Raw genomic sequence first — 22,088 nt, forward strand, 5'->3', positions numbered from 1 at the left:
CTCTCCGTTCTCTCAGTCTCCTCAGCATTTGTCCAATATTTGATATTCAGCTGTGGCCTCAAAGCAATATTCTGTTGACTCTAGCAAAAGGGAAAAGGCAATTTTAGTGTGCCCGATTTGAATGAGGCCTCATTTGTGATAACATAAAATTCGAGGCATGGGACACAGCAGGGAGGATGGGTAATAAACACTGAATATTCACTTCAAATGCAGGCCCGCACATACAGTAAGGGCTGAGGAATGAGAGGAAAAAGTCCCTTTGGATCCATCCATCCATGTCAATATTCCCTCTCTATATTCTTGTTCTCTCTCTAGTGATTAATGGAGTCAGCAGTGGGATTCTATGCTAACAAGCCCCTTGTTGTTTGCTGCAGGCGGGTTCTGGGCCACGCTCGGCAGTCTAAAAACAAGAGACAACACAAGTAGGAGGAAACTCCCAGGAGAGGCACACATGGAGGGGGGGATCCTGCCTATACCACCTTAGCTCGCTGCATTTCCCTCAGATGTGGCTGGCATAGACGCTGCTATCTATTACCTGCAATGATGAATCGCAGAGGCACTAGCCATCGCTCTCACCTGCGAGGAGTCGTTGGAGATGACTGAGCGCTCGCTGGCACTGAGTCCAGATGGTGGGATGCCAGGCATGGGTCGCTGGGTGGCAAAGGCTGGTGTTGGGTGGATGAGAGGTGGACTGTGGCCAAAGGCAGAGCCAACAATGCCCGGCTGACGGCCCATCAGCTGCTGGTGCACATGCAAAGCCACCGGGGTCGGAGGGTAGGCGAAACTTAATGCTGGGCTGGAGAGAGCACGGGGAAACAAAAAAATCCTCACTAAACTACTTCACTAAAAAAATCAGCTGTAAAAGAAATGAGGCACAAAAGGGGGAAAGATAGTGAGTAAATGGATTGTTCTGGATAGCGCCTCAATCCCTGAGGACAATCTGACAGGAGATGGTGCGGTAATGCTGGAACCACAGGACCGTCGACAAATCCCTGCCAATGAATGTTCAGCTTGTTAACACAGTGAATTATCATGTGGTCTGTGTAAGGCAGTATGTCATTCTTCCACCAGGCAAATGATACACACGATAAATAATCTGAGGTGTATCTTATAGCCATGTAAATTATTTTTTATCTACTGCAGCAGAGTTTGTTTTTTTCCCCTCTGTAGCTTCTTAACCTGCAACCTGAGCTAACTTTTTGTGGATGATAAAAATGCCAGAAGCGACCCAGAACCTCTCCTGGGGTCTGTATAACCACTGACGGACCTCCAAATAAACACAGATCTGTGTGGCTCCGAGCACAGGCCTCCATTCATCCTGCGCTCTGACGCTTTGCTCTCGCTGCGACCCATATTTCTGCTGATCTTATTACGAGCCGAGTGGAAATCAATGAGCCGAGACACATTTGGGGGCCCATCCGCTTGTCATATCACTCATCAGTCTGTTGGCTTTGGCTATTTGGGCCCTGACACTTGGACAGTGGCTGAGTGTGCAGCGTGATTGATCAGGCTCTTCTTACAGATTGCTGATCAATGGCTGTGGGTGGGGCGATGGATCTTTCCTTTTCCCTTCTCTACTCTGCTCTTTCGCTTCCCTTTGCTAGTCTCGGTTACAGAGGCGTGATGTATGTGATGTTTCCGTGAGGTGCACCGGATGACTGACACGAGCCGCCGGGGAGGCAGGCTGACTGGCTGGCTGGGAGATCGTCACCCACGCGGGGCCTTGACATGGACGATACGTACACACTTATTTCCCCACCACCCCACACTTTTGGTACACTTTTGTTGTACACACTGATCCTATTGAACTTTATGGAGTTTTACTATGAGCATCGATGGCATCGGAAACACCACGTACAGCATTAATCCTCCCCCTGGGGAGAGTCAGCTGTTCCATCCATTCATTCATTATTGACACATGTTAGTTCCAGAATGACCACCTTGAAAGAACCAAATGCACAAAGCCCTTCTTCAAAAGTGACTCACAACTGAGTGATTTACTTTTAAAGTAATGGTCAAAATCTTTAGTCCCTATTATGGGTCAATCCCACAATTCCTTTCATGGGAGTCAATCAATGTAGGCCAAGAGTATAGTAGCTTGTCTACTAGTTTGATCCCTCCTAACTGCATGTCGAAGTATCCTTGGGTAAGATACTGAACCCTGAGTCAGCCCAATGCATCTATCAGAGTTTGAATGTTGGGTTAAAACAGGGGAAAAGCACATGTGAATCGGGCTTGTATGAAAGCACTTTGTGTGTTACAACTGAATAGAAAAGCACTATAACTTCCACTTGTCCTTAATTAGACTTCCCTTTCCTCTTCACCATCCACATTTTCCACACAAATACACACAATACAAAGATATCAGACCATTCAAAATTCTAATAACAAATAAAACGATTAATCAGGAGCTATAAGAACATTCAGGGCAGTTTTTACCTGATGGCCCCAGCCGAGAGGTGACCGTAAGAGCCGCTGGTAGACGAGCTGGAGCGGGAATTGTTGAGCATGGTGACGAGGGAGTTGGGCGAGTTGCGGATCATGGTCTGCAGGTCAAAGCTGTGCTCAGAGAGGGGTGAGATGGGCAGAGGGCGTTTCCTGCTGGGTCGCGACGGAAGCCTCGGGCTCGGGAAACGAGAGCCTGCGGGGGATGAGGAAAGAGATGGAGATTGAGCGCCAAGTATCTGGGTTTAGAAAGACCGGTACACTTAAAAATACACCCATATCCGAGCATCAGTTAAACTCTGAAAATGTTTGAAATGAAACGAGCATTTGCTGGTTTTTACACTTCTTTTTGCATCCAAACTCTAACCTAATCTAACCCCAACAGATGACATTTTTGTCAATCATCAGACAAAAGGCTCATCTGAACGAGTATTCGGCTGTCACTTGATGCACTGCTTGCATTTCATCTATGAGAAAACATGCCTTTTATGTTGGAGAAATGCTCTGACTGTGTATGGTAATATTTAATCAAGTCCAATTTGACTCGTTATTCAAATGCAATCAGTGTTGACTGGAAATACGAAAAAGGGGGTTTGAAAAGGTAAAAGGCGGAAACGGCGCAACCATTCTCTGCGCACATACAATGAGCCACGGGTAGAGATTAAAACATGACTTTTGTTGTCTTTTCACATGGAGATGTCACAAACAAGACAGAGAAAAACAGGGGGAGATGGAAGGAGGGGGAGAAAAAAAAAAGCGCTGAGGGGATGTCGTGCTTTGTGCGTGAACTGACACAATGACTTTGTGACTCAAGATTTGGAAATAAAACATTTTGAGTTATTTTATAAAGGCAAACAAAACCAGCTTAGGCAGCCCCGATAACCCCCCTCCATATTTACGTCCCCCACAATCCATCCATCTCCCAAACGTAAATGCTCCATCTCTCGTTTGACACATCCAGCGATTACAGAACGCTCCATTCACATGGTAATCACAGTGTGTGTGTGTGTGTGTGTGTGTGTGCGTGTGTGTGTGGATGCTGCTCCAGTGGCAGCAGTGGTGTTCTGGCAAACACAGGCCATGTAAGGAGAGCAACGCTGCCTTAATAATGTCACTGTATGGAAAAGCCATCTTTTTTATGTGTTTCTGACGGGGGTCCTTCACATTGTTAAACACAGCGAGGAACACCGCATGGCACATCGGATTTTGCACAACTTTGCGCGTCCTAAATTTGACACCAGCTGACACTCCACGCAAGCAAGAGCGGCGAGCAAGAGGGAAAGCGTCTACTTGTGGTGAATTAGGTGAAGGGGTGGGTGGTGGTGTTTGGTGGTGGTGGGGGGGAATACAGCTGATGAGATGGGTCTGTGTCCCAACACTGCAAAATCTCATGGGAGTGGTATTTATTAATGCACAGCCCAAATGATAAATCAGCCAACCGGGGAAGACCGAGACAGAAACGTGCTGGCTCGTTGCGGGACTGTCCCTCTAATTTCCTCTTGATTTATGGACGGGATGGCTGGTTAGTTGCCCCGTCATTAATTCTCACGGCCAGAGAGGGTTCAGACGGGCAAGACTGACTGGCGGTGGAAATAAAACGTGGCTCCGAAGCTGTGCTTGAACCGTCTCGAACACACCTGAGGGCCACATGAGAGGGATTTTATGAATATAGACTTTTTAGTGTGATATAAACTTGATTTTAGAGATCCAAGGACGCTGATATAAACGAGTAATCTGGTCAAAATCTCTTTGTTTGTGAACAGCTATTTGCTAAAACTACATTTTTACTTTATATTTTCTCCATCATTTCTCATAAATAAGCGGTATATTAATATTTAATACACAGTTTACAGTAAACAGTAATGTAGCTTTAGGCAGCTAGAGTGTAAAGGACATTAAAAGGTTTAATAATTTTCACCGTGTCAGACATCATAACTTTTTCTAAGATGTATTTTATATTTAAAAAGCTGTTTTCATTGTTATTCATCTGTTTACACACACGTTTCCACTTAAAGGTGCCTATTGGAGAGTTATAGCAGTAATATAACAGTAAATATGTTTGTATGCTTACAGCTACCTTTTAATGTATTATTAATATTTATGAAATGTTTATACTGCTTATGAATTCCAAACAGGAAGTCTTAACGTGCTACCATATAATTAATAGCTACAATTAATCAGGTTACATAAAACAGCTCTGGTGTTAAAAATGCTAAAATGCTGCTAAAAGCAAGCCTGTTTATAAGAAAAACAGCCAGCTGTTAGTGGAGAATAGCAAGGAGATTAAAGTCAGCTAATAAAGACCACAAATAAAGACTTTATGGCAGTGTAGACTTTAGTTTTAGTAATCTATGAGAGCTATGGTGCTAATTAGGCAGTATGAGCATAGACAATAGCCCATTAGAGCACAAACAGGCAGGACAGGCCCATTGTTTCATTAGCAGAGCGCTCTCTGAAGGTAATTAAACTGATTTGAAATTGACTAAAATAGCTGCAGTGTCGTACTAGCCCAGATTATCAGCGAAAGCCTCTTGACAGACGCCGCTCTTTGTATGTGTTTTTTTTTCTCTGAAATCCAACCAAAGCTTTAAAGTGTTAATATTTCAGGCCACAGGAACACACATTGTTGAAACATGATGAGTTATTACCAGCAATGATCACAGGCGATTTTTTTTAAAAGTGAGGAGCGCCGCATCTCTACTTAAATTTGGCCCTAATTGTTTTGTTTCAGTCTATTAATCTTAAAAAGTGACACAGAAGAAAGGATTTCTGCAGTGATGAATGGTGGGACATTCCAATTCCCACTTAATAGCAATTAATTTTCTGATACCCGCACAAGTTTGGCTAGTTTTAATTAGTTTGTTCTGAGGAATCGGGGGGAACTTCACCCCGGATTTCCATGAAAGCGGCGTCTGACTGACTAAATACATTCTCATCAAAGGGAACGGGGTGAGGCTGTCCGACCTTTCTAAGATTCAGTGTGCATTTAATTTCCTATTTACACTTTAAAATAACTCATTAGCATAAGTCCTCTGCACACAGACCTGAGCCGAACACATTAAGACAATAGCTCATTTAAATCATGTCAGAGGAAAAAGTTGCAGATACCTCCTCGCCGTGGTTGATCTATATATAGTACAAGATAGGTGAGTTATGAAAGTGCAGTTTTAAGGGTTGAATTCCCACTGGGGCCACTCATGCTTAAATGTGCAGGTATGTAGGGATGAATGTGGTAGGCGTCTATTCACTTACGTTGTAAATGTCCAGTTTTGGTGCCTAGTACAGTTGACATATAATTCCCAATAAACTCAGAGCCACTGTAAATCACAGAGGTTATACTCTTAATGTCAATAAGGAGTCTTTGAACTTTTACTTTTATCTGCTGGTTTAGTGTTTTAATGCTAAGAATGGAAACCGCCTCAGCACCATTGGTAACACCTGCTTTAAAATCCTGGTGGTCAGGCAGAGAGATTTAGATAAAGAACAATTATTAAAAACATTATTAACCACCCTGATTATGTTCTGTCATCTGAGTTTAGTAAGCTGTTCCCACCAGTACCCCAGTGCAGAACAAATAGACACTTAAAATCCTTCATTTCCTCCGCTTTTAGATCACTTACCTCTAGATTAACCTTTAGATTTTTTAAATCATTTTTAATGTCTTTGTCAATCTGTCTGTTTATTTTATGTATTTTTTCATGTATTTTACTATTTATTGCAATTTATCTCTAGACTTCATTCTTTGTTGATCTGTGCCTTCAAGTGCAACACTGTAGGTGACTAGAGTTTAGTGTGATTGTGTGAGTAGGTTGTGTGGATGAAGTACAAAGCTGCCCCTTTTGGGGGGAGTCTGAGTAATATTCAGTGGTGTAAAACCTTTCACTTTTTAACTATATTTAATCAGGGTTTTAACTTTGTGAACTGCAAAGCAGATAAAATGTGCTTAAGTGGATGAATAAAAGCCAAAAAAGAAAAAGCTGTCTATATTATTAAATCTATTGACTATTTTTTTATAATGAAAGTTCATGAAAAGTTGATGAAATCCAGTACTTCTTATGGACGCAAAACAACAAAAGAGATCAAACAAGTTTTGGACGTATGTAATGGGGAACGTGTGTGAGGCAGTGTTTTAGTGTAATCCTAGAATTATTAGATATTTATTTGTTGTTTTATATATGAGACACCTCTGAGCGCACACTTACTGTCGATCGCCTGCAGATACTCCATGTGCAGGGCGCTGGCACTGCTAGCCCCAGCGGCGGATGCCACTGACGGTAGGAGGTCAGACGTGTAAGGGCTGCGGTGGCCCGCCAGCAGAGCCATCTGGTGGTAGTACTCAGCTGTGGTCAGACCTGTGTGAGGGGCTGGAGGAGAAGAAAACAAAGTAACCAAAACATAAACTGATCTGCACCCACGGAAGAAACACTTAAAAGAAAAAAAAAAGGCTGGGTAGAGGCGGAAGAGGAAAAGAGAGAGATGCAAAAGGAAGGGGAAAAATTATTAGCGAGTTAGAAAAACATGACAGGCTGAGCACCTGCACTGCGTTATAAAGTCTGCATTCATTTACATTAGATGATAATCAGCTCAGCAGAACAGTAATGAGCACATTAGCAACACCATCAAGTTTAGCAAAACAGCTGCACAGGGAGCATCACCTGAAGTGGGGAGCCTCACTGGGGATTACCGGATGCTTGCTCAGAGATTACAGTGAGTGTGCATTAGTGTTTGATTGATGCATTCGTGTTGTGAACACCAGAACCGATCGCCTTACAATACAATGCAGTTTTTAAGCAGCCTTCGCTCTTCGTGCCGATCACCCGGAGAAAGGGCATGAGCGTGTACATGAATATATATATTTACTGTATGTGTGTGTGGTAAGAGTATGTGGGCTGGTGCATCCTTTGCCAAACACGGCGCTTGTGTGCTGTGCGCATGGGGGCTGCAGATGCAGATATGCAACCTGCTCCTCGACTCTGCACATTTAAACTCTGCAGGAAACAAAAGGCCTAAATCTGCCCAGATAGATCTGCGTGCTACAATGTCTCTCTTTTTCAAGTCATTCCCTTAGTTATAGAGTACTGTAAGTCCTTGAACCATAGCCTAAAAATAAACATCTGGTGGTGGGCTTCCGTATGCAAATATTCTAAGAAAGAGAGAGGAAAAGACTAACACTGTGGTTTTGGATGCAAATATGGAATCGGTTCAGACCACTGAGTGCTGCAGATCTTTTTTTTCTCCCCCAATTGAAGAAATAAAAAGAAAATAAATAAAGAAACAGTGTATGAGGAGATTTCCTCTTAAGGCTGGCCTGTATGCCTGCAGAACACATCCATGATTGGTTAAATGAATGGCAGAAAGAAATTCTAAATTAATTCGATCTGGCTTTTATGTCTTCAGTGGAAGGGGGGAGTTTCTTAATTGTCTCCAGTGTTCCGCCTTAGCTTTGCTTTTGCATTCAACCATAATGTGTCCCATTCAGGAGCCGTGCGCAGAAAAGAGCTTTGCAGAATTTCTAAATCAGAAACGCTGGCATCCGAGTGCGATCCTCGGGGCAAAATGGGGGAGAGGGGGAAGGCTGTCAGTGTGGCACTCAATGTAGGGAAGGCAGAGACATGCCTCAGGACTCCGTGAGCCACCGGGTGCTCCAGCACAACAATAGGAACAGGGGCGAGCCTAACTCTGAACTCGGTCTCATATAGAAAAGAGAGAAATATTGAAGGCGGGAGGGGGGCACAAAAAAAGAGATGTGAAAGCAAATGTGTGGCAGCAAGAGGGTGGCACTAAATCCCACCCACTTTAAATCTCCATTAGATTCTGTTAATTAATTCATCATTATTCAAATGTACTTTTTGCTGGGAAAAAAAAAATCTTTGCATATTGAAGGAGGCTCCCTGTAAGCGCGGTGATATACTAACAACACAAAAGCTGATGGGTTAATTAATCACCGGATTGATTAAAGGAGTAATTAGGTGCCTCATTCACAATTCACAGCATTATGGAGTGAAAAGGGGATCATGTGGTAGGTTGGAGAAACTATTTTGATTTAAAGCAATCCGAGACTGGCGCACATTATTTTGCGGTAATGGAAAATTGGAGGGTAGAGAGTCGGAGCTTCAGTATATCGCTCTAGTGCACGAAAAGGAGCAAGGGGGGGAGGGGGGGGGACTCTTGGTCGTTACTTAGTCACAGCTTTCAACAGACCTGGATGAGAAGAGGTCGAATGCACGGGTGCAGAGGAAATGTCCCAGCTATTTGCCATTTCAGAAATACACTTCAGTGCAAGGTTGGGGGCTAAAGTGGGTCTCTGCTGCTGCTGAAGTACCAAAAGGCTGATGGCTGAGAAGGTGAGGGCCATAAATGATTATTGGGACATTTGGAGCTCTATGAGGTGAATGTAGATGTTTGGCAAATAAGATCTTACATAAAAATAAAAGATATTGTTTTTTTTTAATTAAAATATGACCAAAATCATGATGAAAATAACTCAATATGTTTATTGTTAATTTAAAAATTTTTGTTCTTTCTCTAAGTTGCTAAGACTTATTTTATATATTTATAAAATAAGGTATAAAATAAATGAACTGCTACACATCAGATCAATTGACTTCCCAATTAAAATCCATATTAAGATGTAATATTGCTCTCAGTAGGATGCGATACAAATCACCCCGCTTTACACCACCAAACCGTGAACTTGAGCCCGACCCTCCCTCCGTGTGTGCGGTGTAACTGTACGTGACCCTGCCGCTCACTGATGCATCCTCCAGAGGTCTCCGACATGACTCACAGATCAAAAGGATTAGCCTCCCTCCAATCTGAGCCCCCACCCACACGGATGGCGCTACACTCATAATACTCCCATCTACCCGCTCCCCTCACTCAGATAGCATCTCGCCAACCCCTGGGTCTTAATAGAGATGGATCTGGTTGCCTCTCACCTGACCTCTTTTGATCTCGAACAGGAATTAAACGGATACACACAACCGAGATTCCCCCTAATAGCAATCGAACCTCCGTAATCAATTCCAGCCGTTATTTTTAAGGGTCTTCTGAGGCCTTATCACCCTCTGCTGGGGCTGTGTGCAGCTGAGTGTGTGAGTGTGCACGCGTCATGCGTTGTGTGTGCGTGTATCAGTTTATGTTTCATTTTACTCACCATCTGCAGGGCTGAGGCCCCGGGTGGCTGACAGAACGGAGATGGAGGGGCTGCTGTGGAGAGAGCGGATGTAGTCCATGTATGGGTTGATGTAGGGGTGTGGATGGTGGAAGGGCGACTCAGCCCCCACAGACGGGTTCCGCTGGGGCGAGATCCGGATGAGGGAGATGTCGGAGAAAGCTGGACTGCCCGCCAGAGCAGGAGGCCTGCAGAGAAGAAAATATTAAGATAACATGACACATATGATACAAACTCAAATCACAGGTTTTCACTAAAGGCGTCACATAAAGGGGGGTGGTATCGTGTTTTTCTTTATTTTCTGGCATTTGAACGCTGTTAGAGGGGTTCCAGTGATACAATAAGGGATGAAGTAGTCGCTTAGTATGATGTAATAATGAGGAAATATCATTAAAATGTTGATCTTAGCCACAAATCTCTGGCCATCTGCACAGAAACCTGCACCCACCAACCTGCTTTAAAAAACATCTGTTTATGAGGGGCAGCCAATCAGATTAAAAGCTGACTTAAAATGAGAAGAACAAGGTTGAGATGAATACGGATTATTTGAAACTGTGACTCATGCAAAGCTACTTAAGAACCAAAGTATGGAGCTAGAAATTTCGGCATATTTTTTTTTTCTTTACAGGAAATTTTTTTTGAATAATAAAAAATATATGCGTAGAAAGGAATATTAAAAACACACTGTTGAACAAATGTTTATAATTTTTTTGATATATATATATATATATATTTAAAAATTGATATTACAAAACTGAATGAAAAAATAAAAATAAACTAAAGGAGGCTTTCTGTAAAGAATTGGGTTGAATTGAATTTATTTATTTTTGTTTATTTTTATTATTTCTTATATTTTTGGGGCTATCCTGGTACATATTATTTATTTTACTCTTTTTTGTGCAAAATGCTTTGTGACCGTTTGTCTGTAAAAAGCATTTAATAAGTAAACAACTTATTTTTCTTTTGGTATTTTTAACCTGATGTAAAAAGTTCAGCAGAAATTAGTCAGCTGTTAATTTGATGGATATATGGAGCTGATATTAACAGCAAATGGGGGGGAAGTAAAAAGCCTTCTTTTTATGTATCTATAAATAAAAGTAATATTTTAAAAAAATACATTTATTTAAAAATTAAATTTAAAAATTAATAAAATTAAGAACATTTTTATTAAATGATGATTTCTTTAAAGTGGCCCTAATATCTCTTCAATCTTTGACTTATAAATGAACTTACTTCAATATTGCTGTCACAGACTCCCTCTATCTGACACCATTTAGAGACCAGTTAGACCATTTAAATCAACATGTGTACAAGAATAAGATCTTTTGATTCCACTATGTTGTCATTTTTGAGTAAATTAAACATAAATAAGTCAGTTTCGCCACAGTTGAACCAGGGACATCAGGCTTGTTTCAGCCTGAACATCCAGATGTTAATTCGATTGGCAGACTGGCAGTGGCGAGACCAAACAAATAGGCTGTGACACTATCTCTCTCCCTCCATCTGCAAAGCAGAGAGGAGAGTGCTGCATTCCAACTGCTCCCTACGCAGACATTTCCTCAGATCAAAGGCAGCTTTCACCACTGCGTCTTAATCAGAGGGAAACGTTAGACCGAGCTCACCGCTGGCCAGGGCCAGACAAGCAACGCTGCGCCGCAACGCTACATTGCTCAGATGGCTTCGAACTTGGCTTGGAGATGAAACCGTGTACAGAATTGCACATGACGGATACAATTTTGTACAAAATCCACTGGCAAGTCTCATACAAATTCTCATTCTTTAAATAGAAAATGTGAGTGCTATCGGGCTTCACTTTATCAGAAACCTTTACTATCAAATTTCTCTTTTCTGCGAGATGTGAAATAAAGTTGAGAACAATCAGGAAAACTTCTTAGCAGCAGAGTTTGAGATTAACTAATTTGTGCCCACTTCTTATAATTGGTTAGGAGCGCCTGGAAACTTCATAATGATGGCCTACACCACAAAGGCCTTCCCCTGAGGATGTGGAGAAAGCCCCATATCAGGCAGACATTAACGGGCTAAAAGATTAGACTGAATTAGCCCCTCTGCTTCTCTGGGGCTCCCCTATGGACTGGTCTACTGTGACAAAAGACCCCAGGAGGAGGAAAGGATGAGCGAAAAGAGGGAGAGGAAAAAGTCTGGCCCAACGTTTGTTTCGCAGTGACCTTGAGCAAGGCCAGAGGGAGTGGAACAGCCCAATTACGACCTCTGCCCCATCCCCTGTTCCCCTCCTGGCCCCTTCGTCCCTCCACTTCACAGCCCCCCTAATGAAAGAGCTCAGGCCAGGGTCAATAATGAGCACTGAGGAGTGGAAACGACACACACACCCACTGAGGAGCAGACCCAGAAACACACAGTCACACGTGAACTTCTTCATCTTCAGAAGCCTTTCTGTAATTAGACCAAAAAGGGGCTATGGGGCAATTTTAAAGGCTTGCACTGCGGTCGACAGTGTGACAACATGTCTCGTGACGCTGAAGCAGGTGGACGGGAAAAAGACGCCGGCGCTCTCCGGAGGAAGAAGAGAAATCCTGAGCAAAACCTTTTCTGTTTGAAGTGCGCAAAGGTGGCGACTTTCAGGCTCATACCTGACATTGCAACACAAACGGTCGTGGAATTTTTCTCCACCTCCATATGATTGGTGTCTTTTTGCACGTCAGCTGGAAGAAATCTCCCGATAAATTATTTATTTCCTCCACGCCGAGAAGGCCATCGTGAGAGCAAACGGGCACTTCAAAACAGGTGTGTGAACGAAAGAACGTGCTCACGATAAGCAAGCCATGTGCCCCCACGCCACCATTATATGCCTCATTTGCAGAGATCACAACATAGCTGCAGGGTGATGTTTGCTTTCTTGTCACATGGCAGACCTTGAAGCTCGTACACGTACGCACTCGGGGGAAATATGTAGCACGGGGGAAACCGAAAAAACCTGCTCTGTCAGTCATTAAAGAAGAGAAACGGACATGCAAACACACATTTTTAACCATTACCTGCAAAAAAAGGCATTCGGTTAGCAGCAAAGTAAGCACAACTAATATCTCTGGAAGCATTTTTCACATTTTCTGTGTTGAAATAAAAACCCAGGAGGAAGAGCAGAGGAATTTCATGGCCTGTTTGAGGGAAGCCAGACATCCACTCTGGCTGCCATGACACTGATTAAACCTGTCATGTGTTGGCTGCGTCCCCGTACGCCGGCCTAAGCTAAATGCCTCTACCTTTACTTAGTTTTTTCCAATTAATTAAAAATAAGATCAGAGCAATCGCCTGCATGGCCGGAATACTGGTGGGAAAATCGTGACAAATGGAAGAGATGACTGTGAACAGTAGTCTCAGGGAGGGGAAGGAGGGAGTATGTGAACATATGACCTAATGAATTTGAGAGGGAAGGGTGGACAGGGAAGAGTTAGGGCAGAGGGGGAGTTGGACAAGGAGGGAAGCGGGAAAAAAAGACGTCTCAAGGGGTCCGCAGCCAGGTGTGAGGGGATTTAAGGAGGACAGCGGAGAGATTGATAGTTCGGAGGAGGTTCGGCGCGTCTTTAAAAGAAAATGCAAGCGAGTGGCCGATCCTCCGTGCTCAGCTGCTCTCTGTAGGGCCGTGATCATCTCAGCATCTGCCAGCATGCATTAATCAACATGACAAAAGGAAGCAGTCTGACAATGTGCAGCGTGTGTTTGCAGGAATGTTCGCCCTGTGTGTGCGCTGATGTGAGAGTAGGTGTGTGGGTGCGGAGAAGTAGCGTCTCGGATACACCTGATTTGAGATTTACATCAAAGTTGTCCTGCAGGGTTTTACATACTTCTTCTTAGAAGAGAAAAACTTCACTCTTCTGCGTCCTTCACAGGTTTATAAATTCCTATTAACCCTTAAAGAAGACGTCCTGCAAAACGGGCAAAAGGAAAGCCTGAGCTCCTGACATATGGAAGCTATTTCCTTTCACGTGGCCTTTCTTAAACCAGCCAGCTCCTCTTTAAGGCATCGCATGTTTACACGGGGCGGTCTGTGGATTTTAAACTGTCGTCTTATTTCACCCAATGAATATACACTTGCCAAGTGTAAATATGTCCCCAAAAGATTTTGAGTTTTTGTAGAGTGGGAGTGTAGAGACCTTGAATCTTTGTTTGGAACAAGATTATATCAACACTAATAATTTTTTTTTTTTGGAGTGGGGAGAAAGCTACAGAAACATGCATTTGCGGTGAAGGCTGATGACTTCACTTAGGCACACAAGGTATCATTGTGGTGCAGCAGCCTGACCTGGTGGTATTGACATAGCGGTGTGCTAAAATAGGAACCGGGCTCTGTAAAATACTTTTAGCTCAAGCATGAAATCGTTGCGCATGAAAGAAAAAAAGATGAACATTTCTTCATGTGTTCTTTGGTGACCAGCACAGGAAATTGGCGAGTCCAAATCCAATAACCCAACAACTGTATTCATGGACCTTCAAATTTTCATCTGTGAGCTGCCAGTCTACTCCCACAGAGAGTCGCGAAAGAAAAAAAAAGGCACTGAAGCCAGCAGTCATGACCCTGCCGAATTGAGAGGAAGTCTTACTAAAACCAGTCTGTACACTGCAACGGTTCATGAGTGCTGGAAAATGTAGCTTTTCCATGACACAGGCCAACAATTACATTGATTCGATGTCACATTTACAGGGGAACTAATGAATATGAAATAGCATAGATGCATCTCATGTTCACACTTAACTACTGCCTGTAGCTGCAGCTATGAATAATAGTATACTGTAGCTAGCTGTAGCTCAGGAGGTAGTGCAGGTCACCCACTAATTGGTAGGTTTGTGGTGCTGATCCAATCTGCATGCAAAAGTGTCCTTGGGCACGATACTGAATCCCAAGTTGCTTCAAAGTGTGAAAGTGTGAATGTCTATAGATAGAAAGCACTTAACCATAGAAAAAGTGCTTGTATGTATGTGGGCAAAGTATCAAAGTGCTACATAAGAACCAGTCCATTTAGCATTTAGCTATTATTACATATACATTACATATTATTACATAGTCCGGTGTCATTAACTTGATAACAAGGTTTTTTCTTCTCTCTTTACACTCGTAAATGCAAATTATAAGCAGCCAAGTGCGTGGAAGAAGCTCAAGCTAAAGTTAGTGATGGCTAATGCTCTAGACTTGTAGACAATCAGTATTAGGGGCAACAAAGAACTGCAGTTCCCTATAAGAACACTTGGTGGGCTGGCTCCAAAAGTCAGTACATTCCCACACACACTCACCTGCTAAAATGTCCACTTCTAGACATCTTCTAAACATTTTAGCTGTAGCCTAACTGTAGCCTTTTTAATGAGTATGCTAACTTTCATAGGGATGCTATGGTTAGCAGCTTCGCCTCACACAATTAGAAGGTTACTGGTTCAAATCCCAGCTGATGCCATTCTGTGAGGATGTGAGGTAGATAAAGTGCTATATGAATATGAGTATAATACATTTCTTTTTTTTAAAGATAGGTGCTTTGTTTAATTATGTTAACAGTATCTGTAGCAGTTTAGTATGATAATATGTAGTATGCTAATAGATAGCAGCTACCTTGGTCTGTGCTATTGCTAGATAATAGCTTAGCACTACACTGGCTCCAAAAACCCCTGACTGTGATTACTTTAAGCACCTGATTGATGGTAAGATGGGAAAATATTGCTTTAATATGTTATAAGGATGGAACTTTATTCACCATATATCAAAACCTGAGCATGTTTCCTATCCATATGCTCCCCTACTGTCAAGGAGTGCTGCCGCAGTCAGTCTGAACAAGGCCTAACCCATCACAAAGGTCTCTGTGATTCTATTATTTTCTCCGTTTGACACAAAAACATTGCAGTACTGTGAACTGACAGTTTTTTGTTCTCTCTTTTTTTTTTGCTAACAATATTTAGTAGCAGATGGATGATTTAGTAACAGAACACTGCACAGGACTTCATATTAGTGAAAAATAAAGAAGCAGTTTACACACACGTGGCCACAAGGGGCTGAGTGAGGTGGGAACTGAGAGTTTTAGAGGGAATTGGGATCTGTCAGGTGTCAGTACCTCTCCTGACCGAGGCTGACAGCATCACATGCCCACCTCCCCCCCTCAAACCTCACCTCAATCTCACCACCTCATAGAAGCCGGCACTCCCACCCCCCTCACCCCACCCACTCTCAACCCTCTAACCCACCCAGCCACGGCACAGCACTGCCACCGCTCTGAAAGCCTAAACCAGAGAGGTGGAAGAGAGAGGCTCCTGACAGCGGAAACACAAGCACTTTAAAGCTCCAAACCCTTTCACTGAGATCAAAGGGCCATAGGAACTGAGCCAGCTGAGACCCAAGGAGAGAGGAGAGGGAGCTGAGACAAGGGGAGAGAGAGAAGACAGAAAGAGACTGAGAGACACAAACAGAGGAAAGAGAATTCAGGGTTTCCTTCATTAAGACTTCATTAAGACCTGCAGCGAACACACATTCCAGCGCAAACTGGACTCCCTCTTCCACAGCAATCCTTCATGGCCTTTGTGACAAACCATTTTTCTTGGGATGACGAACAGAATAATAAAAAGAATTTTCTCCACACTGCGCCAGTAAGAGTCGTGCAGTGTTTTGTCTTAACTTTATTCTATTGGTGCCTTTTAGGCAAATATCTGAGAAAAAAAGGGCTTTTTATGCAGTAAATTTTACTAACACCCCTTCAAAGAAATGTGTTCTCCACTTTTTTTGCTTTTGAAATGCTCATTATTATCTTAATTGCCCCATATTAAAGAGAAGGACCTGTACAGGTTGTATCCCACCTTTTCCTCTATGGTTGCAGTAATAGACTCCTTTAACCCCAATGACCATGAACAGGATAAGCAGTCAAGAAGATTAATTGCTGGAAATAACAGTCGTATGCAGTGTATGGATGCACCTAAGCTCCAGACTGGTCACCTCATCAAATGTTGAAGTTTAGAAACTTCAAAAATCAAATGAGTGATTCATCAAATAAGGCTGAAAAACTCATTCTTTGGCCTTTGCTGTCAGCACCATCTAATCTGAATTTCCTCGTTGCAGTCCAGCAGCAGTGTCTGCTTTAAGCTTTTCTTCTGGGCAATGCAGGCGGCAGAGCTAGCAGGGTATGGTGAGGTTGCCAGGCATTCGGGGTAAATATGTTCCCCGAACGCTGCGAGGGCTCTGCGTGACCCTCTGACATCAAAGGCCTGGGTGGGTCCGAGGGGTGGGAAGGATTTCTATTCATGGTCACATCAAGCAGGATTCCCTCTCTGCGGGATACCTCTGGGGGCGTGCCAGACATTCCCATACACTGCGTCGTCAGTTCACACATACTCTCTGTGCAGTTCAATTCCCAGCAGTCTCCTTCAATCCCCCCCAACTCCTACAAGTGTGCGTTACAGTCACATTCACACACAAGCAGAAGATACACACTCGTTCTGCCAGAACGGCATATAGCTCATCTCTGTGAGCACGTATCACTCCACGCCGCTGGAGCGGTAAGACATGTTTATTAGCAGGAGTCAGAGAGTGTGACAGGGTTGAGTCATAACACACGGGTCCAGGTGTCAGCGGCTCTGGTTGAATCTGCCACCTCTGTGAACTCCAGAGGAGTCATGAACCTTAAAAGTTGAGTCACATGTGAAAAATGCTTCTTGTTCGAGATCAAGGCGAAACGCTCAGAAAGAAAGGGACTGGGCTTTATCGAGAAAAAACAAAAACACAAGACAGATTCAAATCTTCTCACCACTCGTGCTGGTTTCAAAATGTGACTGAAAACAGTCGTCGTTTTTGAAAAGTTTATATTTGGCTTTGCCACGCAGCAGGGTTGGTTTTTTTGTGTTTGCTTTGTGTTTTTTTATTTTGTTCACAGGCAGTTTTAAAGCCTTTTTTTTTTTTCAACGAACTGCAATTAAACGTAATTTCAGCCATCGCGATAAGAACGTCTACCAAAACGAATCAACTAAGTATACGGCGAGAAAATGAAAACATGAAAGTGAAATTGCACAAAATGAGCCAGGCCTTTTTTCCTGTAATTTCAAGGGGGCTGGAATCAGGGAACAAACATGAGCTCAGGGGAAAAAAACAAGAAAAAAAAAGAGGATTTTCTTGTTTCTTTTTGGTCGTCTCCCATGCTTGATTTTGCTCTTTTACAAGTAGAACACCTTCATCTCTGTGCGCAACCAATTACGTACTTGATTGCTGTTTTTTCCCCCTGCTTTTCTCTTTTTTTTCAAAGCGAGAGAGTGAGTACAGGTGGAATTAGCTCTCAGTCAGTGTTTTGAGTTCCTCTGGCATGCCTCGGGCAAGAGTGAAGACAGGAGGGGGACTCCTGGGTGTTAAAGTGTTAAACTTCTGAAAACATGGAGGAAACACATCTACCTTTCTTTTTCCTCTCAAGCCGTGTCTCGATGGCCCCGATGCCTTTACACAGAAACTCAGCTGACGCCTGCAGCTAAACAGGGTTCAGGGTTCCACACCCCATCGCCCTAGCTACCCGACGAGTCAGGTAATGAGCATGCGTGCCTGCGTGTACGGCCCACAGGTGAGGGGCGGTGTTGGAGAATGAGTGTGGCCCAGGGGCTGCGAGGAGCCTCGTGGATCCGTGAGACAGCTCCGCACGATCCCCTCGCAATTCGACACGTCACACTGGGCTGCCGAAATGAGCAGCCGCACGGATGGGCCTGAGCAAATCACAAACAATACACAGCGCTACAAGACAGCAGAGACACACTGCTGGAGATGGTTAATCCTTCAGACAGAGATCTGAGGTAGAACAACAGAAAAAAAAAAAGGTGGGGGTCAGGAGGATGAGGAAGGGAGGGAAAGCCGAGACACAGAGGAAGAAGAGGAAGAAGCAGAGCAGGAGCATCAGGTAAGAGACAGAAATATGTGTTTCCTCCTTGGCACTAAAAATCTCCTTTTCAGAGCGAAATCCATCACGTTTTCCTAATACATACTTCATGCAGAGGAAGGGAGAGAAAAGAAAAGCCGGACAGAAGAAAGGCAAGCGCTGGTGGGAAAGTGAACAGACACAGCCTACTTTATTCTGCCCATTTCATCCATCTTGTTGGGCTAATAAAATGTCAAGTGGAGTTCCTTGATATTTAATCATGAAGGGGCCGAATGCGTGGCGGTGCCAAGCGCAGGCTCGATGAAGCTTTGGGAAGCTTAAACACAGACCTGAGGAAATTTTGGATAAACCCAAAGAGAGGGAGGACGTTTCACAAACCTCGCTACCCAAATGAAGCAAAACTGTTAAGAAATAGGAGATCCTAATAAGGGAAACTTTTTTTTAACTTCCTTTGGCTCCAGGAACAAGTTTCCCAGCTTTACTCCATCCCCTTAAATAAACGTTAATTCCTAATTTAGTCAAATCGGTCAGAGAAATGATGAAAATGTGACAAAAAAAGAAGAAAAAAAACCTTGCTCTGTCTTATAAGCACCCTGCAGCTGCATGCATGACTCTGCATATTTGCGAGCAGCTCCCGCCGGACACTCGCCATGAAAACATAAATAAATAAATGAAAGAACTTCACAAGCTGACGCCCTCTCAAAGAAAAGAGAGGCACCATGGGAGACAGAAATAGCAACGGGCTTCTCTTTTGACCCGCGTTGCAAACTGCACTATTAGAGGAAACCATCCTATCGGGCTATCAGATGTAATGGACGCCACATCTGATAAGGGAGATAAGGAAGGGCTGAGAGAAAAGAAATCGCTTTATGTGATATGAATTAATTTTCACTGGTGAGGAAAGTGTAAAAGAAGCGATTTAAGAAGAAAAAAATGCGATTCAGAAGATAAACAAATAGAGAAAGGGAGGGGAGGAGGTCCAGAAGCTGTAATGAACTCATTTCCTCCCAGCATTAAAACTTTCATTGGTCTTTAGCACAATGACTAAAAGCATTCTTGTAACCGACATGTGGGAATGTTTTGCATTGTTGCGTTTGGGTTCCCTTCAATCATTTACCCAAGGCTCGACCAGGAGAGTCGGAGGCGAAGGAGAGAGGGAAGAAAGGAAAGGAGGGACTGAGAGAGGATGGAAAATGAGGAGAGTTGGCGAGGATTTATGACCCTGTTCCCTTGGTCTCGTTACTTGCTATAACTGGCCCCCAGAGTGGGATCGCAGGGTCTGGAGCTCAGAGCCCAGAGATCAGAGTAATGGAAATTCCACATTTCTACACTGCTACAGCGTGACGGCTTTAGGGCACAGGTTGATTCGAAAAAAGAAGAAGAAAAAAGGAAGAAAAAAGAAGCCGAAAACTGACTCTCAATTTTTTAAAATCTGGAAGCAGAATTGATTTTTCTGCATTAGGTAAGAAGCAGCCTTTCTGAAGCTCGGTGATTCCTCAAACGCAGCAAAGGTGCGTTTAAGTGATGGCTTCTTCTGCCGGGAGGCTCTTTTAAACGCGACTTATATGTGCGGAGCAGACACCAGCCTGAGGTCGGGGAGGCGATGTGAGGCGGCACGCCGTCTGTGCTGGGGTTGCATCTCGGGCCCCGCCAATGAGAGGAGGGTCTCGTAAAAGTGACACTCGGCCACACCCACCAAATAAGCCACTGCGTTTACTTCTCTACTCCGCATGCACCATAGCACGTCATGCAAAAAATGGATTTTTTTCAGAGATTACTCGATTAATCAATCAGACGACTTACACAAAATGAATCAGCATGCTTTTTCTTTACGCAATTTCTTAACTATGCTTCTTATTTTTCAAGCTAAAATACCATAAAGTGGAATTTTTGTTACAGTTGTATTCTGAATATTTGGTGTTTCATCATATCTAATGAATGCATTCCACAATAGTGACAGAGACTACTAAAATACAGTTAGCGCTGTTATTTGTATATAAATGCTTTAATAGACGCCTTATTTTTCAGACGATAAATTGTCAGACGTCTGAACAATGTGGTGCGGACAATGAAACCGGTTAGCGGCAAACACAACAAAGAGCAGGAGTTTAGTCTCAATATCATAATAAGGAGGACAATAAAAGTTGACGGATGGCGATCAAAATAACAACAAAAAATGGCAGCGGAATAAATGCTAAAATTATTTCCAAGCACGCGTCTATCTGCGTGTGCGAGCACGGCTGCACCAGCGCACACACACACACGCGCGTCCAAACACACACACAGCTGTTGGCACCTGCCTGTTATCTCTTCCCCTCAGACCTGGTTTTTCATTGTGCTCCTTGGGAGAGCTACAAATTGAGATCTCAAACATGAAGAGGGGGCAAATGACTTGTGTACGGGAAATCAAATCCACTAATGTGTTACATGTGCAAATTCGCAGGCCCCTCGTATTAGAGATTCATGTATTCCTGCTTTATCAGAATGTACCTTTTTCAGAGCCGTTTTCAATGGAGCCTCAAATTAAATTCAACCAAACACAGAAGAGAATATAATTAATAGGGAATATTTGTCGAAAGGATAACCAGACAGGAACTGATTTGCATTAATAAAATGCTCGTGAAAGGGATCAGACTGGAAATGCTGTAAATTCTTTGACAATTCCCGTTTGCCTGAAAGACGTATTAAACCAGTAATGAACTATTTAAAGAGGATTAAAAACATTTAAAAGAAATGCACGTGATATTTAATAACCAGGGAGACATACAAATATACACACAGCAGCAGTAGCAGCAGCCCTGGCAGCAGTGGCCCCAGCATAAGTAATCCTAGCCTGGTAAGTAGAGTTTTGGAACATGTCTTAACAGATCTCCACAAGTAATGACTCAACCCTAAAACCTTTACAGGCCTTGTCAAATATCTGCTGTGCCAAACTCGTTTTTTCCCCCCTCTTTTTTTTTTCTCTCTCAACCTGCTGGATCCATCATTCTCAAACTACACAGGTGCCTTCAAAATATCACGGTCCTGTGCACAGGGTGAAGGAGGGGATGGGAGGCAGGCTACACTGCCCATTTAGGGTTCTGAAACTAGTGTATTACAAAAAAAATAGATATACTGTAACTTCAATCTGCCCACATTTCTGCTTAGGCATTTATCTCCTTTCTCTCTAAATCCTGAAATTGCCTCAGAAAAAAAAGGGGGGGAAAAAGAGGGGGGTATTTTCCTCCTTTCTTGCACATTTTCACAGAGTGGCGCGCAACTTTCTTTCTTCCCCTGCTCTTTTTTTTCTCCCCCTCCTGTGAAAATTGAAGAGGCTTTATGTCAAATACGGCTAAAGCCAGCCTCTCCATATCAAACAACGCAGCGCGAAAATTACTGTGGCGATGATAAGGCTGCCAGATAGAGTGGGAGAAAGAGAGCAAGGGGTGGAGTGGTGGGGGGGGGGGACTGAAAGGAAGTGACTCTACTCAATTATACTGCAAAATTGGTATGACTGAATATTTTTCATTCAGGTGACTGATAGTATCAGTGAAACTGCAATGCAGATAAATAAAGGAGCCTTCTGTCAAGAATAAACACCATTAATCATGAAGCCAGCTACTGCGTGACCG

The 22,088-nt window shown here is 43.3% G+C and overlaps 1 protein-coding gene across 1 annotated transcript in view; it reads right to left on the reverse strand.

Moving 5' to 3' along the window:
- gli3 (GLI family zinc finger 3) overlaps positions 1 to 22,088 on the reverse strand; it is a 96,304-nt gene that overhangs the window by 17,000 nt on the left and 57,216 nt on the right. Inside the window, exons 5-8 of the mRNA XM_005922577.2 lie at positions 9,602 to 9,807; positions 6,648 to 6,809; positions 2,440 to 2,641; positions 577 to 796 (exon numbers count right to left, since the gene is read on the reverse strand). Of these exons, the coding sequence (XP_005922639.1) occupies positions 577 to 796; positions 2,440 to 2,641; positions 6,648 to 6,809; positions 9,602 to 9,807 (790 nt within the window). The remainder of the gene's footprint in view (positions 1 to 576; positions 797 to 2,439; positions 2,642 to 6,647; positions 6,810 to 9,601; positions 9,808 to 22,088) is intronic.

Source organism: Haplochromis burtoni, unplaced genomic scaffold (assembly GCF_018398535.1).
Source record: "Haplochromis burtoni strain Fernald_Lab_line unplaced genomic scaffold, NCSU_Asbu1 Contig_58, whole genome shotgun sequence".
Classification (NCBI taxonomy): domain Eukaryota; kingdom Metazoa; phylum Chordata; class Actinopteri; order Cichliformes; family Cichlidae; genus Haplochromis; species Haplochromis burtoni.